Genomic DNA, 20,401 nt, shown 5'->3' on the forward strand with positions numbered 1-20,401 from the left:
GCTCCCCGCGTGCGCCGCGGGCCCTCTCTCCCGCCTCCGCGCTGGCCGCTCGCCGACCCGCCGCCGCTCTCGCGCCGCGGCCGCGTCTCGTTCGCCGCGTCTCCGTGAGGGGCCTCGCGCCGCCGGCGCCCGCCGTCCCCCTGCCTCGCGGCGCTGGGTCTCGCGGGCCCCGCTCCCGCCCTCCGCTCGCCTGGCCCGGACCGGAAGCGGCGGCGCACGGCCTGGGCCTGGCGCGGGGGGCGGGCACCGGGGCCCGGGCGGACATGGGCAAGAAGCACAAGAAGCACAAGTCGGACAAACACCTCTACGAGGGTGAGGAGAGGGCCGCGGGGCGGGGGCCGGCGGGCCGCGGCCGCTCCGGCGGCTCTTCGCGCCTTCGACTCCCCGTCCCTCGAGCGCCCGAGGCGGCCGGGCCGCGCCTCTCCCCGGGCAGGCCCGGACCCGCGACGGGGGCGCGGCGCAGACCCGACGGGCGGGGGCGGGGCGGCCACGGGACCCCTGGCCCCGGCGGGGCGCGGAGGGCGGCGTTCGGGCACCCACGGGGCGAGCGCCCGTCATTCAACAGGTGCTTCGGGGGCGCCCCCTGCGGGCCCGGCGCCGCCCGCCCCTCGCCCCGCGGCCCCTGCACGGTGGGCCCTCCGTGAACCGGCCTCTCCCTCCCCGCCCCCCCAGAGTATGTGGAGAAGCCGCTGAAGCTGGTCCTCAAGGTGGGCGGCAGCGAGGTCACCGAGCTCTCCACCGGCAGCTCGGGGCACGACTCCAGCCTCTTCGAAGACAAGAGCGAGCACGACAAGCACCGCGACCGGAAGCGGAAGAAGCGGAAGAAGGGCGAGAAGCAGGGGCCCGGCGAGGAGAAGGGCCGGAAGCGCCGGCGCGTGAAGGTGAGTGCGGCCGCGCCCGCACCGGCCGTGCCCCCGCCGCCGCCTCCCGCCCCCGCCCCCGGGGGACCCGGCCTCTCCGCGCCCTGCGCCTCTTTTAAGGCCGCCCCGTGGCGAGGCGGCGCGGGGCCGAGTGGGAACACCGGCCGCCGCTCCGGGGATGGGTTAGGCTCCAGCTGCGCTCGCACCGGGTGAGGGAGCCGCCGGCCCACCTGCCGGGCCCGGGACCAGGCGGGCGGGACTCCGTTCGGCAGCGAATGGGATCCGCCCAGGTCCGCCCCTGTGGTTCCGAAATAAAAGTCCTCCCGAGGCCACGCGCGCTGAACGGGCGGCTCCCGCCCTTTGAAACAGCGTTTGCGTCTGTCGGAGAGAAAACTGGATCGAGATCTTTCGGGGACAGGACACCAGGAGTAGAAATAAGCATTTTCTTCACCGTTGGCGGTTAGTGGATGGAGAGGAAGCCCCTGCCACCTTGGGGTGCACGCTGAGCGAAATGGTGATCACGCCCCGTCCCTCCGGGACGCTCACCTGCCCGTCTCTTCCGCGTCTTCATCTCGCCTGCCGCGTCAATAAGCCGGAACGCAGTGGTCCGTCTCCCTGGAGCGGGCCTTGGGCTGTTTCTAATTTTCTTACTGTTTCGGCCAGAGCTGCAGTAAATATTCTTGTGGACATTGGCCCTTGAACAACACGGGTTAGGGGCGCTGACTCCCCCTCCCCCCCGTGCAGTCGAAAACCTGCATGCAGCCTGACTCCCCAGAAACTTGAGTTGTCCCCCAGTGTCCAGGAGGGATTGGTTCCAGGACGCCCAGGATACCGGCTTCCAAAGGCGCTCACATCCCCTGTGTAAAATGGCGTAGATCAGTGCATCCACTCAGCCCTCCCCACCCGGCTCCCGGCAGGAGGTGGGAAGCAGGAGGCATTTACGGAAGAAAGTCCACATAGGAGCGGCCCACTCCTGTGCTGTCAGGGCCGAGTGTACACTGTGAAGAGAAGTGTCTCCGGGGTGTGCGCCCCGGGCTGGGAGTTGGCTGAAGGCCTTCCCGTCCTCGGTCCTGTTCCCGGTTCAGCTGATGGCTGTACCCCTGTGCTCACCCATCCGCAAGGCATGAGCCCCATTTCTCTTCATGTTCATCAACACCTGCCATGTACAGACATCTTAGCTTTTGCTGAGGAGAGAGGTGGAATCCTTCTAGTTTTTACATGTGTCATTCCTAGAGGTCTAGGGAGCTTCGCTCATTTCCTGACACTTCGGGTTTCTTCTGGGAATTAGCTACGATGCTCTCCACCCATTTTCCGTTGGGTTTTTTGCCTTTTGTAGATGTTCTTCATGTAATCTGTGCTAAGACTTGGAGGTGTGTGTGTTGCAGGTACTTATCTCTGTCGGTGGCTGGCCTTTCAGCTTGTTTATGGGGAAGAAAAGTTTTTTCTACTCTTGAGTCATAAAGATTCTTTTCTCTGAAGTTTTAAAGGTTGGCTTTGTACATTTCAGTCTGCTATCCAGGGGTTTACTGTGGTGTCTGGTATGAGGTAGAGACTATATTCATTTTTCTTTTCCGTGCAGATGACTGGTTGTCCCAGCACTAACTCCCCGTAGTCTTTGTTCCCAGTGATGCCACCTCTGTGACACCCAGACTCGCTGTGCGCGTGGGTCTGTTTCTGGGCTCCGCAGTCTGTTCTCTTGGTCGGTTTGTCTGTCCCTATGTCAGACCACGTTGTCTTCATTACTGTCACTCTATACAGGTGCTGCGTACCTGGTCAGACTCTCTCATGGTCACCTTTTTCAGAACTGTTGTGACGGCTCTTGATTTTGACCTACAAGATAAGTTATACGCTTGGCTTGTCAGATTCCATGAAAAATCCCATCTTCCAGTTTGGATTGGCATTACATTTCATTTATAGATAACTGTGGAGAGAATTGATTGTCACGAACATGGTATATTTCCTTTATTCGGGTCTTCCACGTTGTCCTTTCAGTAATATTTCATACTTTTTCCCAAAATGTATTAGGTGTTTTTATTAGATTTATTCCTGGGTATGTTATCTTGCTTTTAGGACAGTGTTGTTTTCTAAGTGGTTATTTCTGGCCTATACTGTCAAATCATTTTCTTCCCTTTGTGAACATGTTATTTTCTCCTTTTCCAGTAGATGGCAGCAAAATACATGAAGATTTTTTAAAAGAATTTTCAGTGGCGTCTTATTTTTTTCCACTGAAATTAAGATGATTTAGTTTAAAGGTATTCTGAGATATTTCTGCATTACCTGCCTTTGTTCCGTTTAGGAGGAAAGAAAGAGGCGCGACCGGGACCGTGTGGAGAATGAGGCAGAAAAAGACCTCCAGTGCCAGGCGCCTGCGAGACTGGACCTGCCCCCTGAGAAGCCTCTCTCGAGCTCTGTAGCCAAACAGGAAGGTCAGAGTAACGGGGAACTGTCCTGAGTGACGAGGCTGACACAGCCAGGGGAACGCACTGGGTTTCTAGCTTTCAAGTTAAAGTTTGGAAGCCTTTTAATGGAATTTTTAAGTTTTCTTACCTCTCTGATGCATACGACCTTTAAACTAGCTGCAGTTTTGAATTCATACTTACTTATAAGGGAAATGGAGTTTCTGTGTGAGGTGTTTAATGATGGGTATGAATAAGTCATATAGAAAGGAAATAAGCTAAACAGTACTCCGTAGAATCTTCCTTTTTAAAGTGCTCTTTTCCTTTCTTCTTTGCTTTAGAAGTAGAACAGACGCCCCTTCAAGAAGCTTTGAATCAACTGATGAGACAGTTGCAGAGGTAAATGGGTTTTCCAGTCCTTTTGTAACGTGGACATTGAAAGGAAAAGATAGTATCCAAAACACTTTTCTATTTTTGATTATTTAAAGCCACATTGTGTGGCCTGCATCCAAACGTACTTGATTTTAAAGTGGATGATAAATATTTTGCCTGGCAGTGAAGCCCTCCGAGAGGCTGGCTTTTAGATGTTCTCTTTAGTTTGTTTGAACTGGCAGCTGGAAGAGTGTTACGTAATATTCTTAATGGCAGATTTCTTTTTAATCTGAAGTAACTTCTAATGTTCAAGCTTTAGACCAGGAATAAACAATACAGATATTTCCACTTGGTTTATAGATAAAAATACCTTCTGTGTATTTGTGCAGTGCTTATCATACTGTGAAAGTTCAGCGATTACTAAGCCTGGGGCAGAGGGCAGAATACTATAAATAGGATTAGTGCCACTTTTAAATGCAGGAATTGGTCCTGAAAATTTCAGTATCTAGATTAAGCCAATGTTAAGTCTGTAAAAGGGGAAAGAATAAGTCAGTCTTTATTAAAATGTCCTGATACTTCTCTATACTCAGAATTTCAGTTTTCAGCTGAAAGACATGTCCCTGGCAGAGGGTTCGCAGGTGCAGGGCATGCATTCTAAGAACACAGTTGACCAGTGTGGGAACACCACTTCTGTCGTGGCTCTGTATCAATGGCTGCTCTCGGGGTGGAGATGATGTTCTCTGAGAGGCCTCACAGACGGCGAATGTCGCTCACAGTAACCGCTGTGGGCAGCACCGTCCGCACGGGGAAGGTCCCGGCAGGGGTTTCTCCTTATTCTCGGGTGTTGGTCTGCTTGCTTGGGCATCGTGCTGGGAAGAGCAAAGGCAGAGTCACGCAGACCTGGTTCAGATGTTAACTCTCTGGTCAGACTCATGGCCTAGAACAAATGACTTGAGCCCTGAGTCTCTGTCCTCGTTCTAAGTGAGGGCACCGCTTCCTGATGGCTTTGTGAGGGTAGCTGTAAGGTACATCAATCTACCACCAGGCCGGTGACGTGGTCCATACATTTTAAAAGTCACTGCTGCTGTTAGTTCTTAAGCCGTTTTTTATTGTCATGATGATTTAGAATCAGAAAATTTTAGTATGCCAGATTTCCAGAGGAAAACCACTCTGATGACCTAAGTATATAAAACAATGGTTCTCAACCCTGTCAGTCCTGGAAATACCAATGCCAAATGCTTCAGTGCCGGTACCAGGACTCAACCTTAGAAACACCAGTGCCGACCCACCCTCCTTCCTCACGCAATTTTTTATTTTTAAATATATGTCTTTATTGATTTCAGAGAGGAAGGAAGAGGGAGAGAGAGATAAAAACATCAATGATGAGCGAGAATCATTGATCGGCTGCCTCTTACATGCCCCCCACTGGTAATTGAGCCCGCAACCCAGGCATGTGCCCTTGGCCGGAATCGAACCCAGGACCACTCAGTCCGCAGGCTGACGCTCTATCCACTGAGCCAAACAGGCTAGGGCCTCACGCGACTCTTAATGCCCTGGGTCTGAGGTAAGCCTCCCCTAGCCTGCTGGAGTTTTTATAAAGTTCCTCCAGTGAGAGTTGAGAGCCTGTGATAGAAAACACTGTCTCAAGTTTAGGGTATTACGAGGCCTTTTTAATGTCATTTTTTTAACACACCCCCACCTACACACACATACACAACACAACACACACAACACACGATAGCAGTCAAAATACATATTTTAAAAGACTCTCTACAAGAGTACAATTATTACGTACAACATCTTCACCTTGTTATTAAATAGCTATTAGTCTTTACAGTTATTCCTGTAGTGTTCGGTGGAAAACATGTTAGCATACTACTGATTCTTTCTACATCTGAACGGTTTCCTCTGACTCCTGCTCTTAGACCAGTAGATATGTTTGTAGTAGAAGTAAAATTGCCTATTTTATATTTTCACAGAAAAGACCCAAGTGCTTTCTTTTCATTTCCTGTGACTGATTTTATTGCTCCTGGCTACTCCATGATCATTAAACACCCAATGGATTTCAGTACCATGAAAGAAAAGATCAAGAACAACGACTACCAGTCCATAGAGGAACTGAAGGTAACGAGCTGTTTGTGTTGTGATGGGACAAATAACAGCTCTCATACAAAGTAACACATCTTCATTCATTCGGGAGGCAAGCTCTTGGATCCTGTAGATATACAATCCTGGTAGAAACCTTCATGGCTGGTATTTAGAATCGTTCTCATTGAGTTTTTATTTTGCAAAGAATTAAGTTTACTTTAAAATCCAAAAATCTTTGTGTATTTCTGTCTTTGAAAACATTTTTGAGCTTGGAGGTACAAAAGCAGATGAAATAAGCCATCTGCTATCTTTTGTTATTTGGGGGATTTTCATAAAATTTTGAATTTCATAATATTCCACAGTATATTTTCTCAACTGTTAAAATGAGAGGATATTGATTTTCAATTTCAGATCAGTACAGGTGAAGTTGATACTTTAATGAAATTGAATTTGAGTCGTTTCTTTTCCTAGACATCTAAGGTGTGCATGTCTTCTCACATAAAGAATAACTTGGCTGGTCCAGAAATACTAGTTTAATGAAAGTCACTTGCTCTCTCAGACCACTTTGGCCGTATTTGTTGATCATGTTTCCTTCAACTCTAAGAGGAAGGAAATTAAAAACTTGCAAGTAAAGAACCTACAAGCCACTAAAATGATGTACATGCCTAATGTTATAGTTGAAGTCTTTTCCATCTTTACATAGTCTTGGTATATGTTGATTTGAGAGGTGATACTTTTCTTTTTAATCTTCATCCGAAAAGGAACCATGTGTGTTTTAAATTAGCTTTGTACCAAACCACCACAGACTACACTGGTTTGGATATATATTTTGCCTTTATTTTTTCTGCATAAGCATCGTAGTGTGCATCTGACCTAATCAGCTATAAAAGGAAAATCCGGCAGTAAACTATATCTTTATTTTATTTTATTATTTTTTTTTATCCACATGTCAGTCAGCTGAGAGTTATGAATAACACCAGCATTGAATTCTGTCTTCCTACCATTTTGAATGGATAGATAATAAATACCCCCAGTACTCTGGAAAACTGGAATTGCATTCTTGTGTCTTTAGAGAAATGGAAACTTTCCCCAACTTTTCATCTGGTGAAAATTAGGCTAGAACTGTTTATTTCAGCATATTTCCGACTTGATTATTGCTTAATGGAAAAAATCTTAACAGTTCTGGTTTTTTTTCTTATAGTAAACAGTTTTCCTCTGATCTTTGTCTTGTGATGACAGGGAGAGCAGTGCCCCTAGGTGTTTTTGAGCAGATGCTTCAGGCTTATCATAATTAAAATGAACAAGTATTTTGAACTCTTTAGAGTTTTCTATATTACTACCTTTTTTCCCCCCAGCAACCCAAAGTACTATTTATTAGCTTATCCAGCTCATTAGGCTGTTCAGGATTTTTTTAATTATGTGAAAAGTATGCAGAAGGGTCACTCAGGTCTCAGATGACCCAGTGCCATGACACAGAGGTCCAGGAAAGCCCAGCACGTGGCAGTGCTGAAGGCCCATGGGACCCACAGGCCGCCTGTGCTCAGGAGGAGAACCCAGTGCCCTCGGGCCAGGGACCAGCCCAGTGTCATTTTGTGTGAATAATGGCCATGGTGTGTCTCCCCTCACCGGCTCTCCTTCCCCCAACTGAACACTTAATAGTTCTTAATGGAATGGAAGCTTTCCCGAATAGCTGTCCAAGGGTGCTTCACTTAGGGTCCCCTGGGTAGCCTTGGGGGGGACCGGGAACCCCCTAAAATTACATGAGAAGGTCTGCTCCGGTGTGCGCATGCACACGCACAGGCTGCAGGAACGAGTGGGCCCGTGGCTTTCATCACATTCCTGGAGGTGCAGGGTCCAGCAAAGGCCTGGCTGCTTAGAGACTGGGCCAGGGGCCGAGTCCACATGGACTTCGTCCACTTTGAATTTAATGCCATTTTATTATGACCCTAGGATCAGTCTCCTCATAACTGGTAAACAGTGCTCAGGACCTCTGTTTGTTCCATTTGACCGTTCTCAGCTGTCATCACTTTATTAAGTAGTGGCGTTCGAATGTTTTTTTGATTTGGAGGCCTTTGTTAGGGGGCATCAGATTCTTTTCTGTTGGATTTTTATCATTTTAGTTGAGTAAGGGCTTGACATAATTGCTCACATTTATGTGATGTAAAAAGTACCCGTGAGTTGCTTCTCTGGCATATCCGTGTGCTTCGAAATTTCAATCAGAAATGTAATTTGGGGTCATTTGGCTCCTCCATTTACATGTTTCAGCTGTTTGAGGTTGTATGGTTTATTTCGCATTGTCATGATTTTGCAACATTCTGCAAATTACGTTTAGCTTCTAATAGCATCCAAATAGGTAAAAGAAAATGTGTAAGCGTTGGAACATTTTTGCTCAGTTTGGATTTAGTAGGAAATAGCCCTGGTCCCTGTTTTCAGTCAAGATCTGAAATAAAATTTAATACATATATAGAAACTTAAGATTTTTTTAAACTAAGAATAACATTTCTAATTAGATTAACTACTCAGTTAAAATTATTAAATATGTGATAGAAGTATTTTCTTCAATTTCTTTTTTTCCCGTAAGATTAAAATTTTCATCTAGATATATAAAGTTTATATAGTTGTGAAATGTTTCAAAAATTTGGAAAAGAATGTAGGATATTTGAATTAGCAGTATTTGTGAGTTTTAAAATGTAATAAATTGCTATTAATGTTCTTCAGTAAACATGAAAGAAGAGGGCAGGATGTTGTTTTGTTTTCATGTTTCGAAGGCCTGTCTGATTTCAAATCAAGAAAGAAGCGCACTTCGTTTTGTTTGAATGCGTTTTCCCCCTTAACATTCTCTCTGCAGGATCACTTCAAGCTCATGTGCACTAACGCTATGATTTACAACAAACCAGAGACCATTTATTACAAAGCTGCCAAGAAGCTATTACACTCGGGAATGAAAATCCTTAGCCAGGTAAAGAAACTTCTTTGTCATAAATAAGAATTTTTATAAAGGTTGTATTCCTTTGTTTTTTGTCATAGTAATACAGGTCCGGTTCAGTACTGGTTTTATTGTTTAGGCAGATCATATGTAAGTTGAAATATTCAATACAACTTTTGAATAATATAGAGAAGAAAATGAAAGCAGGAAGATTCTCGTTTGGAATTGATACATATAAGTATTGGTGCTTACTTGTAATTACTTATACGAGGCTCTTGAATGGATACTCACCAGGTGGACTTGTACTTACAGTTTGAGAAACACCAGCCCAAGTTCCAGGGTGAGGCTGGTTAGGTGAGGGAGGAGCCGGGGGAGGAAGTGCTCCTCCCTTTGTCAGGACGGGATCTGAAGTGGCAGCACAGGAACTCCTGGGACAAGAAAGAGACACACATGAGCACTGAGGGCAACTGTCTCAAAGCCACCTGACGGGAGCTGTCCCCCCGTTTGGGACAGGCCTTCGAGGTGGCAGAAATGTGGGCAGGGGCCCAGGCACATCCTCAGCTGTGTGACCGAGACAGCGTAACCACACGGCCTGCAGAGCGGTGCTGCAGACAGCGGCAGGAAACCGTGGGTGTCGTCTGGGAGCCAGGGCTGATGACAGACCGTGAAGGGCGAATTGAGGCGATCACTGTGGGAGAGAAGGGGAGCTCCCAGGATGAGCCACCTCTCGGAGGTTTTACTCACGGCTCCGAGTGGGATGGGAAATGGGCGCCTCGCCACAGCAGGAGTGGGGGCGGGTCTGGTGGGAGCTCTTGCCGCGGACTCCTGGGCCCCAGGCAGGACCCGAGCCCCTGGGCGTCCGTGTCCTCATCTCCAGAGGGGGTTTGACCTGTGCCCTTCGAGACCATCGCCCGCAGCGAATGCGAGAGGAGGCCTGGCGTGGGGCGGGGACTGACCAAGAGCAGGAGAGGAGAGGGCTTTTTGCAAAGAAGAAATGTGTGGGTATAAGATAGCAAGGAGGAAAGCTGCAGCTCAGGCCCGGAGGAGTTAGGGACTGTAGGAGTGAGTCATGGCCGCACGTGTTTTCTCAGCTTTGATGGCGCATCTGTGTCAGTTCCACGTTGCAGAGCCGCCGTGGTGTGCACATGGCTGAGTGTCTGCTGGGCTCTGAAAGGTTCTTGGACCCACTTCACAAGGGAAAGAGAAACATTTGGGTTGACAATTAATCCTTGCACTCCTAATATTTAGACATCAGTCCCATCCTCTCCTAAAGACAGGAAACTGTGATGTCAGCCAGTTACCCATCTTTGGCAAAATTTGCAGAGGGAAGAGAATGTAAAGTGTTTATCCCAGTCTTGGCAGAAAGACTCAGAGGACAGAACTGAGCCATGTCCCAGGTTTAAAAACCCACGATGCTTATTGTTAACCCCATTTGAAGGAAAAGTGCTTCTGTCAGTTGCAGCCTTTACTGCAAACGAGGCACATGGATTTCTAGGAGAAAGTGTAACTCACAGGGCTAGCATATCCAAGGCGAGTGTATTCGTGTTGACTCACCACTGTGACCACCATTTAGTGTCGGTAAATGATGGAGTTAACATAACATGCGAAAGAGTCCAGTATCCCCTGGAGTTGACTGGGGTGAGTTGGTTGGAGCACAGAAAATAAAGTTTCTTCTCCCTTTCCCTTTTCTGTTACCTTCCTTTTTCTCAGACCTCTTCCTGTTGAGGAGCCCTGCCCATCCTGTGTGATAGCTTCCTGTTGACTTCTCTCCACCCCAGACGGGAGGGACCCTTACAACAGTGATTTTACATGATTAAATTTAGACCTGAGCAAACTCCTCACATAGCCGTGTTCCCAGGAGAGCCCAGCACACCCTCCCATGCATGGTGTCTTAAAAGATAATTGCTTAAATGTTCGGTGGAAAAAGATTGCAGAGCAGCCTTTCATTATTTTTTCAGTTACAAATGCGATTAGAAGGCGTTATTTTTATAAAGAATGGGCATACATAGAATAACTCTTGATCACCTAAATAAATATGAGGTGCTGCATACAGTACAAACAGTACTATTTGCAGCACAATAGAATCGGACTAATCAGGGCCTGTCCTGGCTCTGTGGCCTGCCCCTCTAAATCAGGGGTCCTCAAACTACGGCCCGCGGGCCACATGCAAATACAAATATTGTATTTGTTCCCGTTTTGTTTTTTTGCTTCAAAATAAGATATGTGCAGTGTGCATAGGAATTTGTTCCCAGTTTTTTTTTAAACTATAGTCCGGCCCTCCAACCGTCTGAGGGACAGTGAACTGGCCCCCTGTTTAAAAAGTTTGAGGACCCCTGCTCTAGATAATACATTAACGAGGCTTTTATTTTCTCTATTCACGTCTGTGTCTGCAGTACAATCTATTAGGTGAGTAGTTTTAAGATTACTTTAAAATGAAGTTGAGAAATGCAACAGGTCTGCTTTCCTGAGGCTTTTCCAGGCGGCACCTCTGGTACAGGCATGGGCAGCAGGAGGTCCGGTCTCGTCACTGGTTCTGTGCCCTTAGATGAGTCACTTCGTGTTTCTGGACTTCATTGTTCTTATTTGAATGACCTCGGTCCTTTCTAGTTCCTATTCTGTAAAGCCTTCCCTGCCGTGGCTCTGCGTCCCCCAGGAGGCGGCCCTCCACATTTCATCCAGTGACAGGCTCAGCGTTCAGAGGCAGAGGCACCACTAGGAACAGAGCTTCCAGAAACCTCAGGCCCCGAACCACAGCACAGACTTCACAGCGTGTCCGTGCAGTGGGAAAGTAAGCACGTTTAACGCAGGAGAAGCAGGATGTCTCACGTGAGAGGAACGTGACGCGCGCCGTGAAGGCAGCTGTGCTGTTTGCCAGGCCGCTGGGGACCGTCCTGACGCCACAGCACTCGGAGACGGCCTGTGCTCACGGCTGTCGGTCTTAAATACCTGAGCATTCGTAAACTGCAAGCCATAAGCCATTCTGCTCAATATAACATTTTAACATGCTGTTAAATTCCGCTTTTTAAATTCGATATGGCAAAGAAGTCTTACTCTTCTGTCCTTTCTGTGAACTATTTGGTGCTGCAGTAAAGTTACAGAGCATTCTCTTAGGTTGGAAGTGAAGTCTGAATGGAAGGATAGGCTGTTGTCCTGGGCCCTGAGTCTAATACTCGGTGCAGTTACATGGACTGTTCTTCTCCCAGGTTACTCGCGAGAGAAATGCAAGCTCTTGTGAGAAACCGCGCGTGGCTTTAACAGGGACTGACAGACGCGCACTGAGAATGCTCTTGCATGTCTTTAGGAGCGGATCCAGAGCCTGAAGCAGAGCATAGACTTCATGGCCGACTTGCAGAGGAGTCGGAAGCAGAAGGACAGGGCGGACCCTGCGCAGGGCGGGGAGGACAGCGGCCACTGGCCGGCGGAGAGGGAGGACACGGGCGAGACCGAAGCACAAGCCTTCAAGAGTCCCCACAAGGAAAACAAGAAGTAAGGAGCCTTAGCAGGTCACAATAAGCGGATGAGGGGGTGCTGCTGCGGCACCTGCCGGCGGGCGACTGGTGTGGGCATGCACGTCCATCTCGGGGTATGATACCTCCGTCCCCACCAGGCACCATGTGGACTTGCCCGCACAGTTCAGAAAACAGCTCTGAGTGCGTCTTCTTACGAGACTGGTTTTAAAGCCCACAAGTTCCCCTCAGGGGCTCGCTGTCAGTGCGTTTATTTAAGTAGGACTGTTTGTGGCGGGAAATGTCTTCGTGACTGTTCCAGAAAGGAGCTGAGACAGTGGGTAAGCCTCAGCACAGCTTAGCTGAAGCTGCTTCCTGAAGGGGGGCTGTCGTGTGGACCCGGGAGCAGTGACTCCCCAGGGCCGCGGCGGCAGGCCTGCCCCGCCCAGCCCCTCACTGCACCCCGGAAGAGGGTTTTCATTAGTAATTGGGGATTTCTGCTGTCACAAAATAAACTTATGACAAGTTTTAGTTCTGTTTCTATGATTTATAATTTTAAATGTTCATTATAAAAAAATCAATCTTTAAAAAAATATTTTCTCTCCCTTCAAAATATATTCTTGGTAGATTTCAGTTTTTGTGCATGTGCTGAGAAAAACGTTTAAGGCAAATAACACTGGGCCCAAACGAGGGAGCTCGCCCGGGTCTGGGGTTTGCCTTTCCTGCACACACAGGCCTCCCCGTCATTAATTAGGGGACAGCACGTCTCCACCTCAGCTGTCTTCATATTTGAAATTCCCTTTAATGCTTTCACCTTACCTTCTTTTTACTTACGTTCATGTGTTCTCAGGAAAGACAGAGATACGCTGGATGATAAAGTGAAGAGCCACAATTTAGAGAGAGAGCAGGAGCAGATCGACCGCATCGTGCGGGAGTCCGGGGGCAAGCTGACCCGGCGGCTGGTGAACAGTCAGGTGACGAGCTGGCCCCTCCTTGAAGTCGCTGACCCGGTGGTCTGCGCGTGCGTTTAAGTCCTGTGTGCTTTCAGTCCACACCTGCCTCAGGCCCAGCACCACTCAGAGCAGAGCAGTCCGTGGGTGTTTGTCAGTTACGGGATTAACCTTGCCCTTTGACTGGGTTTTTAACGTCTTCTAACATCAGGAAATAAGCCACTACTTTTATGTTTATGAAAACGTTTATACTGTGGTCTTTCGGAATCGTATTGTTTGGCGCATTGGTTTTAAACCAGATGGATTCGTATATGACTTTGGGAGGTCACCCCCCTCCTGGTCTTCAGTTCCTCTTATTTAATACGTGTCCTGCGCTCTACCGCCAGTCAACGTAAAACGTATAAGTAAAACGTGTAAGTACGTTTCCCGCATACAACGTGTTAAGCAGCAGAGGCAGAACCAGGTGGCCGTAAGGACCCTTTCACATAGCCTTTCAGTCTGTGTTTCCCCAACCATCCTTAGTCCAGCCTCAGCTCCTGTGCAGAGGAGACAGGTGTGCACGTCGGGGTCTGCGTGCTCCGTGATAGCTACCGGTACTGTGCGATACAGCAAGGCTTTCTGGTGTGGTACGTGTATGATACACACAGAACCGCTTATGCCGTGTGAACACTTTGGGTCATTACAGTGTGAATTTGAAAGAAGAAAGCCAGACGGAACGACGACGCTGGGACTGCTGCACCCTGTGGACCCCATTGTAGGAGGTGGGTTCACAGAATAGACCCGCAGAGCTTGCTGTGGGCAGAGAGCAGAACCTGGTGCCCTTATCCAGCCCCAGGCCTGAATGTTGACCCATCTAGCGTATCACTGTCTACAAAGAACTGGCTCCACATCTTGTTTTTCCTGTTAACAGCTGGCCCCTTTCCTTCATCCTAGAATATTATACAGATCGAGTTTTCTTTAAACCACTAAGCCCTAGGATATCAGACCCACCTTTAACACAGGCAGAATGTGAGGCAGTCACTGCTAGCCCTGCTTGGTAGAGCGGTCGGTGGCTCAGTGACTTCTCCAGGCTTCTCAGAACCCTCCGATTCTGACATCATAGCTCTGCTGTTGCAGTGAACAGAGGGAGTGCGGCCGTTGGCGGCTTTCCCTGGGCCGGTGGGAAGTTATAAAGGTCGAGAACCCGTTTTATAACCTCAGTCCTGTTTTATTTTATCAGATGATATTTTACTGGAAATCGTATAGGGAGTATTTTGAAATTTGATGAAAAAATATTTTGCCATTCATCTGAGGGGAAGTACGTGCTGTAATACGCAGTTGTGAGGATGTTAGTTTATTTGATAAATACCCGTTTTTACACTGCCACTGTGAGAGGTCATTGGGGTTCCCAAAATGAATACAACGGAACTCCTGTACTTCGGGAGGTGTCGCTGCTGCTCACTGTCCACCGTGGGCAGCACTGTCGTGGGAGCTGGGGTGGCCGGTGGGTAGTGGGGACAGAGGGGACCAGGCTCTCCCCTCCGCTCTGTGGGCGCGGAGGCGGCAGCTCGTCCCCGCGCTGTGCCGGCTCAGAGCAGGGGCGGCCTCCCCAGGGTCTCGGGTCAGAGGGCTTCCTTCGCCGGGTGATGTTCAGGTGGGTCCCAAGGGGGTGAGGGGGGAAGCACGGGAGACCCCTTCAGGCAGGGAGGGGAGAGGCACTTGCAGTCAGGGCGCGCCCGTCTCCATGGCGTGCTTTCTGCTGCGGAAGCTTCCCGTAGCCCTTCCCTCAGAGGGAGGACCCGGTGCTGCGTTTTCGAAGCAAAACTCATCTCCTTTCAGGTGAACGTTTGATGGTGGGAATTTATATGGTCTTGGTCCAGAGGCTCTTCTGAGGGTAGCTGTGGTGAAGCTGCCCCAGGAGGTGCAATTAGCGATGGAGGCGACACCGTGAGATCTGCCCCTTCCCTTCCCTGTAGCCAGGGGTCTGGTCTCCCCGTCAGGTCCCCCCGGTTTCCAGCCCCGTCGATATCTGCCAACTGGCCAGAGCTGGCGGCCCCTCCTGCTCACAGTGCCCCCGGGCCACTCCCTGGTTAGAGAGAAGATGCCCCTTCACTTCCCCTTTCATCTCCCTGTGGGGGGGCCGCACCCGGGGGGCACCGACGCAGGGCTGCCTCCTGAGGAGGAGAGGAGATGTGCTGTAGGCAGACGGGCTGCGCAGGACCTGCTACTGCAGGGCCGTCTCCGTACAAAGTCCAGGCGAGAGCGCCGGCCCCTGGGTGCGGCCTTCCCCAGCACCACCCTGCTCAGCCCTCTGCTCAGTCAGGTCCCGGAGTCCTGGCCTGGCTCCGGCATAACGGGCCGCGTCTGTGCAGGCTCGTCCCCGCTGTCTGTCTTCCTTCTGGGTTGCTTGCTTCCATCATAATCTTAAGGCCCAACTTCTCCATCTTTCTTTCCAGCATCACGCACCACGACTAAGAATTCCAGGAAGCTGTCGGGTGTGCTAGGAGGACCGGGTGTGGGTCCTGGCCGCCTGCCTGCCTTTCTAAGCTCAGGTTTTATGTTAAAATCGGAGGTAGTGAGGGCTCCCCATCTCTCCCAGTCACGCAGATGCACAGAGTGCCACTTGCCTGCCGCCACAGCCCCGCCTTACTGTGCCCGTCTTCTGTTTCAGAGCCCGGCTACTGCCCGGTGAGGCTGGGCATGACCACTGGGCGGCTTCAGTCTGGAGTGAATACTCTGCAGGGGTTCAAGGAGGATAAAAGGAACAAAGTAGCTCCGGGTAAGGCGCCCGCTCGGGACAGTCACCATTGCTGCCTTGGTCACACGCTCTTCGCTGGTATTTTTGCAACTTTAACTCGTTACTAACTTCAGAAGAGACTGAAAAATGGTGTATTAGTCTTCAGAGTGAGTTTTATTTATTTCCTCTCCCCTTTGTGGGAAAACACTCACTTGTGTTGCTACTTCCTAAGCGTCTGTTTGGGGGGAATGTCTGCCTTAGGTTTGGGTGCCAGTCGATGAAGTAGTAAAGTTAGAAGGGAGGGGTGCTGCTAAAGCAAGCACACGGCCCGCCATCCACGCCCCAGGGGAGCTGACGTCTCCTCCACCCGCAGTGCTCTACCTGAACTACGGGCCTTACAGCTCGTACGCCCCGCACTATGACTCCACGTTTGCCAACATCAGCAAGGACGACTCTGATCTCATCTACTCAGCCTACGGGGAAGACGACTGTGACATTCCCAGCGATTTCAGGCGAGTCTCCGGCTCGGGGTTCTGAAGGCCGCGTTCTCCTAAAGCTGATCTGAGGCGTGGGTCTGAAGGGTGGGGTCCGGCTTGAGGTGTGACTGAGGCTCACATGTGTGGAAGGCATGAGGGAGGCATTCACCCTTCACCCTGGTGAGCTAGGAGAGGGGCACGGAGCGCGCCGCTGAGCGAGGGCGTCCATCACTGAGCTGGGTTTGCATTTCATTTCACTGTGTTAGCGAGCGTTTCATTCTGTCGCGATGATGAATGGTCGTGGGTGAGTATGTAAACAGCGTTGACGAGGTGGTGAGTCTGGCACGTGGTGTGTCAGTGGGGCACCTGTGGGAACGGTTGGCTGTGACAGGAAGACTGAGCCCGTGGAGACGATTCTGTGGCAGTGACTCCCAGCATGCTCTCTTTCAGCATCCACGAGTTTTTGGCCACGTGCCAAGATTACCCATACGTCATGGCAGATAGTTTACTGGATGTTCTGACTAAAGGAGGGCATTCGAGAAGCCTGCAGGAGTCGGAGACGGTAAGAATACACCCAGAGAACGGTGATTTCTCATTGGTCCGGCATTAGTCATCGGTGTTATGAAACCATGGGCTTAACCAGTGTGACAGCGGAGAAAACGGCCCGGCCCGGGTGGGGACCACGGGCGGAGGACAATGAAGGGAAACGGTGATGCGGGCACCGGGATCCGAGGCAGAGGGTGGCATCTGGTCCTGCGCCTGCAGGATGAGGAGGGTTCACAGCAGAGCGGTCGCCGGTGCCGACACCTGACAAGGGAAGCCCTGCTCGCTGCTGGGAACCGCTGACTGAAATGGGAGGGCATGCCCTTCGCCACCTCCTCAGGGATAGAGCTGGTGGAGCCTCCAGCAACGAAGGAAGCCACGTCCTGGTCGCCCTCTCTCACTAACACTGTGAACTCCCAGGTCGGCTGGACAGAGTTCATGAGCTGGGACAACCTAGGGCTTGGCTCCGAGATGAGGACCAGCAAGCGTTCCTTCTGGGCCGAGTGAGCTGGTCTGCCGATGCCCTTTCTGTCGGCAAACAGCCTTGAGCTAAAATCGAATGGCCAAGGTGGCAGAGTTCTGATTTACAGTTTCTCTGCTCTTTGAGCCAACCGTTAGTATTCTCAGAATTTATTCTAGAAAGTAAGGGAAAGGCTATATATAAGGCACATTGTTCATAATCTTTTAAAATTGGTAATTAAATCACAACCTTTCAGGAAGATGACATCGTTACTGGTTTGAGTCCTGAGGCGTTTGTCTGTCTCTGTGGTTCTGAGAAGCAGGCTGTGCAGCTGACAGTCTCCAGCATGTATTCACAGCAGCTTCTGCTGAGAATCGCCTGCTACATAGGACAGCCCTGGCGCTCCTCCTAGTTTCTCACCAGGCTGACCTCCACTTAGACGCTGATGCTGTTCGCCACATCCCGTGGGCACGTGCCAGCTTTTGGATCAGGCCCAGAATTACCCGTCGCAAAGTCACTAGTGGGGGGTGCTCTTGACTCACAAATTCTCTCAAAATGCCAGTAACTATAGCTCATTCATTTTATTCCCCAAATCCACCTCCTTCCGTTTTCCTGTTGTGATACTTGCCTTTGCCTGCACCTTGGAATAGACAGTTGTTTGTCTCTGTCCTACAGTCATCACCTGAAGATGAAGGCCAGAGCAGGACCCTCGACGCAGCCAAGGAAACAGAGGTGATTCTGTTCTTTATGAAAAATGTTTAAATGGAGACTAAGCTGAGAGACCTAAGTGATAAAGCTTTGTTTGTAAAGAGTGTAAGTAAGCCCTTTCGCTGTGGGCAGACACCTGCAGGTGGAGATCGAGTAGAGGCAGAGGCAGGTGCGGGTGGTGTGCACACGTGTCCTTCCCGGGGAGGAGCCCAGCGAGGCCGTGTGTCAGAAGGACGTCCGGAATGGGAAGCAGTAAGGAGACTGATGGGCGTGAGGGCCACACCCGCAGCCCGTGTGCTGGTGGAGAAAGCAGGTGCTCAGGGGTTGAGCTTGGAGTGCGACACCACCATCTAACTGGAACCGTCGCCTCGGGTCACGTGTATCTGGTGACCTGTTCCTAATAGCAGCACCGAGGTTATAGAAACTGAGGCTTGTGAGTCCAGGATTAAACTCCACTCTTTCTGGGGTTTGTTTCTCCCATGCCATGCTGGCCCCTGGCTGTGGGGCCTGGAGGAGACCAGGAAGTACCTTATGTACAAGAGCTCCTGCAGGAGCATAGGTGGCCGGACCCGGGCTGGCGTGGCTCTGTCTTCACCACCTCGCAGTCCCAGGCAGTTGTCACTTTTATGCTTTGAGCGCTGGCGTGTGAAACAAATGATGCAGATTGCACACACACTCCGTTACCCTACCGAGCAGCGTGGGTGTGCGGACACTCTGTGCCAGGCTTGGGGAACGACATCAGATGACAGCTGCAGCGTGAGCAGGTGGAATAACTGGGCTGCAGATGGGCCATCTTCCTGGTTTCTCATTCCAGCACGGTGGGGCCTAGAAGCCCGTGTGATTCCTCCCTCTTTCTTCACAGCAGGCCTCAGAAGTGGAGCCAGCGGGGCGGGTGGGCTCCGGCAGCCAGGACAGGCTTGCGGCCCTGGAAGCGGTGGCGAACTTGGGCGCTCCCGTTGAAGTTTTTGACTCTGAAGGTGAGTGTCTGGGGTTGGGGGAGTTGATGGGAGCGCTGCCTGGCCCGGCAGTCAAGACTGGCGGTCCCCAGGGTACCACTAACGACCATCCACCACTGGGCAGGCCTCAGGGCAGCACTTCGTGGTGGGGGTCTTGTTTAAGGAGATTAATCAGTACTCCCCCCCCCCCCCCCCCCGAGCCTCAGAGCACGCGGCTCCGATTCCCGCTCAGGTGGAAGCCGGGGCGGCCTCTGCAGTGTGCGCTGTCCCCACAGAGGCCGAGGTGTTCCAGAGGAAGCTGGACGAGACCACCCGGCTGCTCCGGGAGCTGCAGGAAGCCCAGAACGAGCGCCTGAGCACCAGGCCCCCGCCCAACACCATCTGCCTCCTGGGCCCCTCGTACAGGGAGTTGCACCTCGGTAGGCCCCCTGGCGGGTGGGAGCTCCGGGGTGTCAGTTTTTGCGTTGATACACTTGTTCTTTAAAGAAACCACATTTCAGGACCTAGAACAGTTCTCGTTTTGTTTCGTTTTTTCTAGCTGAACAGGTGACCAATAACCTTAAAGAACTTGCACAGCAAGTAACTCCCGGCGACGTCGTCAGCACGTACGGGGTTCGGAAAGCGATGGGCATCTCCGTGCCCCGCCCTGGTGCGGGGAGCAGCCTGGTGGATCTAACAGGAGGTGCGTGCCCACGTCAGGGGGGCGTGGCCTTTGACAGGTGCTCCCTCTGGGAGTCGCTAGTGTGTGAAAGTACTTCGTTCTCTCCGTTTTACAAGTTGAAGGCTTGACACATTTGCAGAAGGAGCTGCAGTGATGGCCTAGTAACGCCCCGTCTCTACCCGGTGCCGTGGGAAGGCTTGCCAGCACCTCTGGCCGCTGCCTTTCCGTCACGTTCCTTTTTGCATCAAAAAAGGAAAATATGCTAAGTTAAGTGGCATTTTTTTCTTTCAGATTTTGAAGAAGCTAAAAAGACGGGTGTTGCCGAGTGTGGCCCTGATGGGAGTCAAAGCTGACCGGTATTTGATTATATATTATGTACATATTTTTTGATTCTTAATTTGGAAATGCTTTTCAGAAGATATTAAATATTTGTAAATTGTGTTTTTAATTAAACTTTGAAACAATTAATTTAATGTTCCAGAGACTGGCCTTCTGTTGGGTAAGAGCTGACCCCTGGGACTATGAACTGGACGGTGCATGTCAGCTCAGTGATCCCTGACCTTTCTGATAACGTGAGGGAGAAAACAGCCTCTTTCGTGACCATCCGTTAGGGGAAGCAAGCCCTCCAAATCCTTACAGCCCCTCAGTTCCCCGGTCCCTGTTAGAAACGAGAACCACATCCTTCCTACCTGATCAGGTGGCACCTGGCCATTTAAAGGGGCCTGTGAGGAAGGCACATGGCTCTGGCAACAGTCCTCGGGAGACCAGAGTCGGCTGGTCCTGCCCCGGTGCCGCGGGCAGCCGTCAGCCTGACCTGGGGCCCTGCCTTCACTAAGATCCGTT

At 50.7% G+C, this 20,401-nt stretch overlaps 1 protein-coding gene across 2 annotated transcripts; it reads left to right on the top strand.

The window, feature by feature from the left end:
• The first annotated feature begins 77 nt into the window (after nt 1-77).
• BRD7 (bromodomain containing 7) lies at nt 78-20,031 on the top strand. 2 transcript variants are annotated; one of them, XM_059668089.1, is made up of 17 exons: nt 78-312; nt 673-881; nt 3,157-3,286; nt 3,598-3,655; nt 5,608-5,752; nt 8,565-8,675; nt 11,944-12,128; nt 12,939-13,062; nt 13,724-13,799; nt 15,689-15,796; nt 16,128-16,266; nt 16,681-16,792; nt 17,909-17,965; nt 18,804-18,918; nt 19,173-19,316; nt 19,436-19,579; nt 19,850-20,031. In XM_059668089.1, exons 1-17 carry the CDS (start codon nt 264-266, stop codon nt 19,909-19,911), a joined length of 1,968 nt encoding a protein of 655 aa, XP_059524072.1. In that variant the 5' UTR covers nt 78-263; the 3' UTR covers nt 19,912-20,031. The 2 variants fall into 2 exon arrangements, with proteins under 2 accessions (XP_059524072.1, XP_059524073.1); XM_059668090.1 differs by having other exon boundaries at nt 18,807-18,918.
• The last annotated feature ends 370 nt before the right edge of the window (nt 20,032-20,401 follow it).

The sequence above is a fragment of the Myotis daubentonii genome, chromosome 15 (genome assembly GCF_963259705.1).
Source record: "Myotis daubentonii chromosome 15, mMyoDau2.1, whole genome shotgun sequence".
NCBI classification, from domain to species: Eukaryota; Metazoa; Chordata; class Mammalia; order Chiroptera; family Vespertilionidae; genus Myotis; species Myotis daubentonii.

Bases quoted from the DNA above. Each gene is read 5' to 3' on its own strand.
- BRD7 (XM_059668089.1), top strand. From the start codon at position 264: ATGGGCAAGAAGCACAAGAAGCACAAGTCGGACAAACACCTCTACGAG. The intron at 15,797-16,127 runs GTAAGGCGCCCG...CTCCACCCGCAG, and splicing joins AAGGAACAAAGTAGCTCCGG to TGCTCTACCTGAACTACGGG. The intron at 19,317-19,435 runs GTAGGCCCCCTG...CGTTTTTTCTAG, and splicing joins GTACAGGGAGTTGCACCTCG to CTGAACAGGTGACCAATAAC.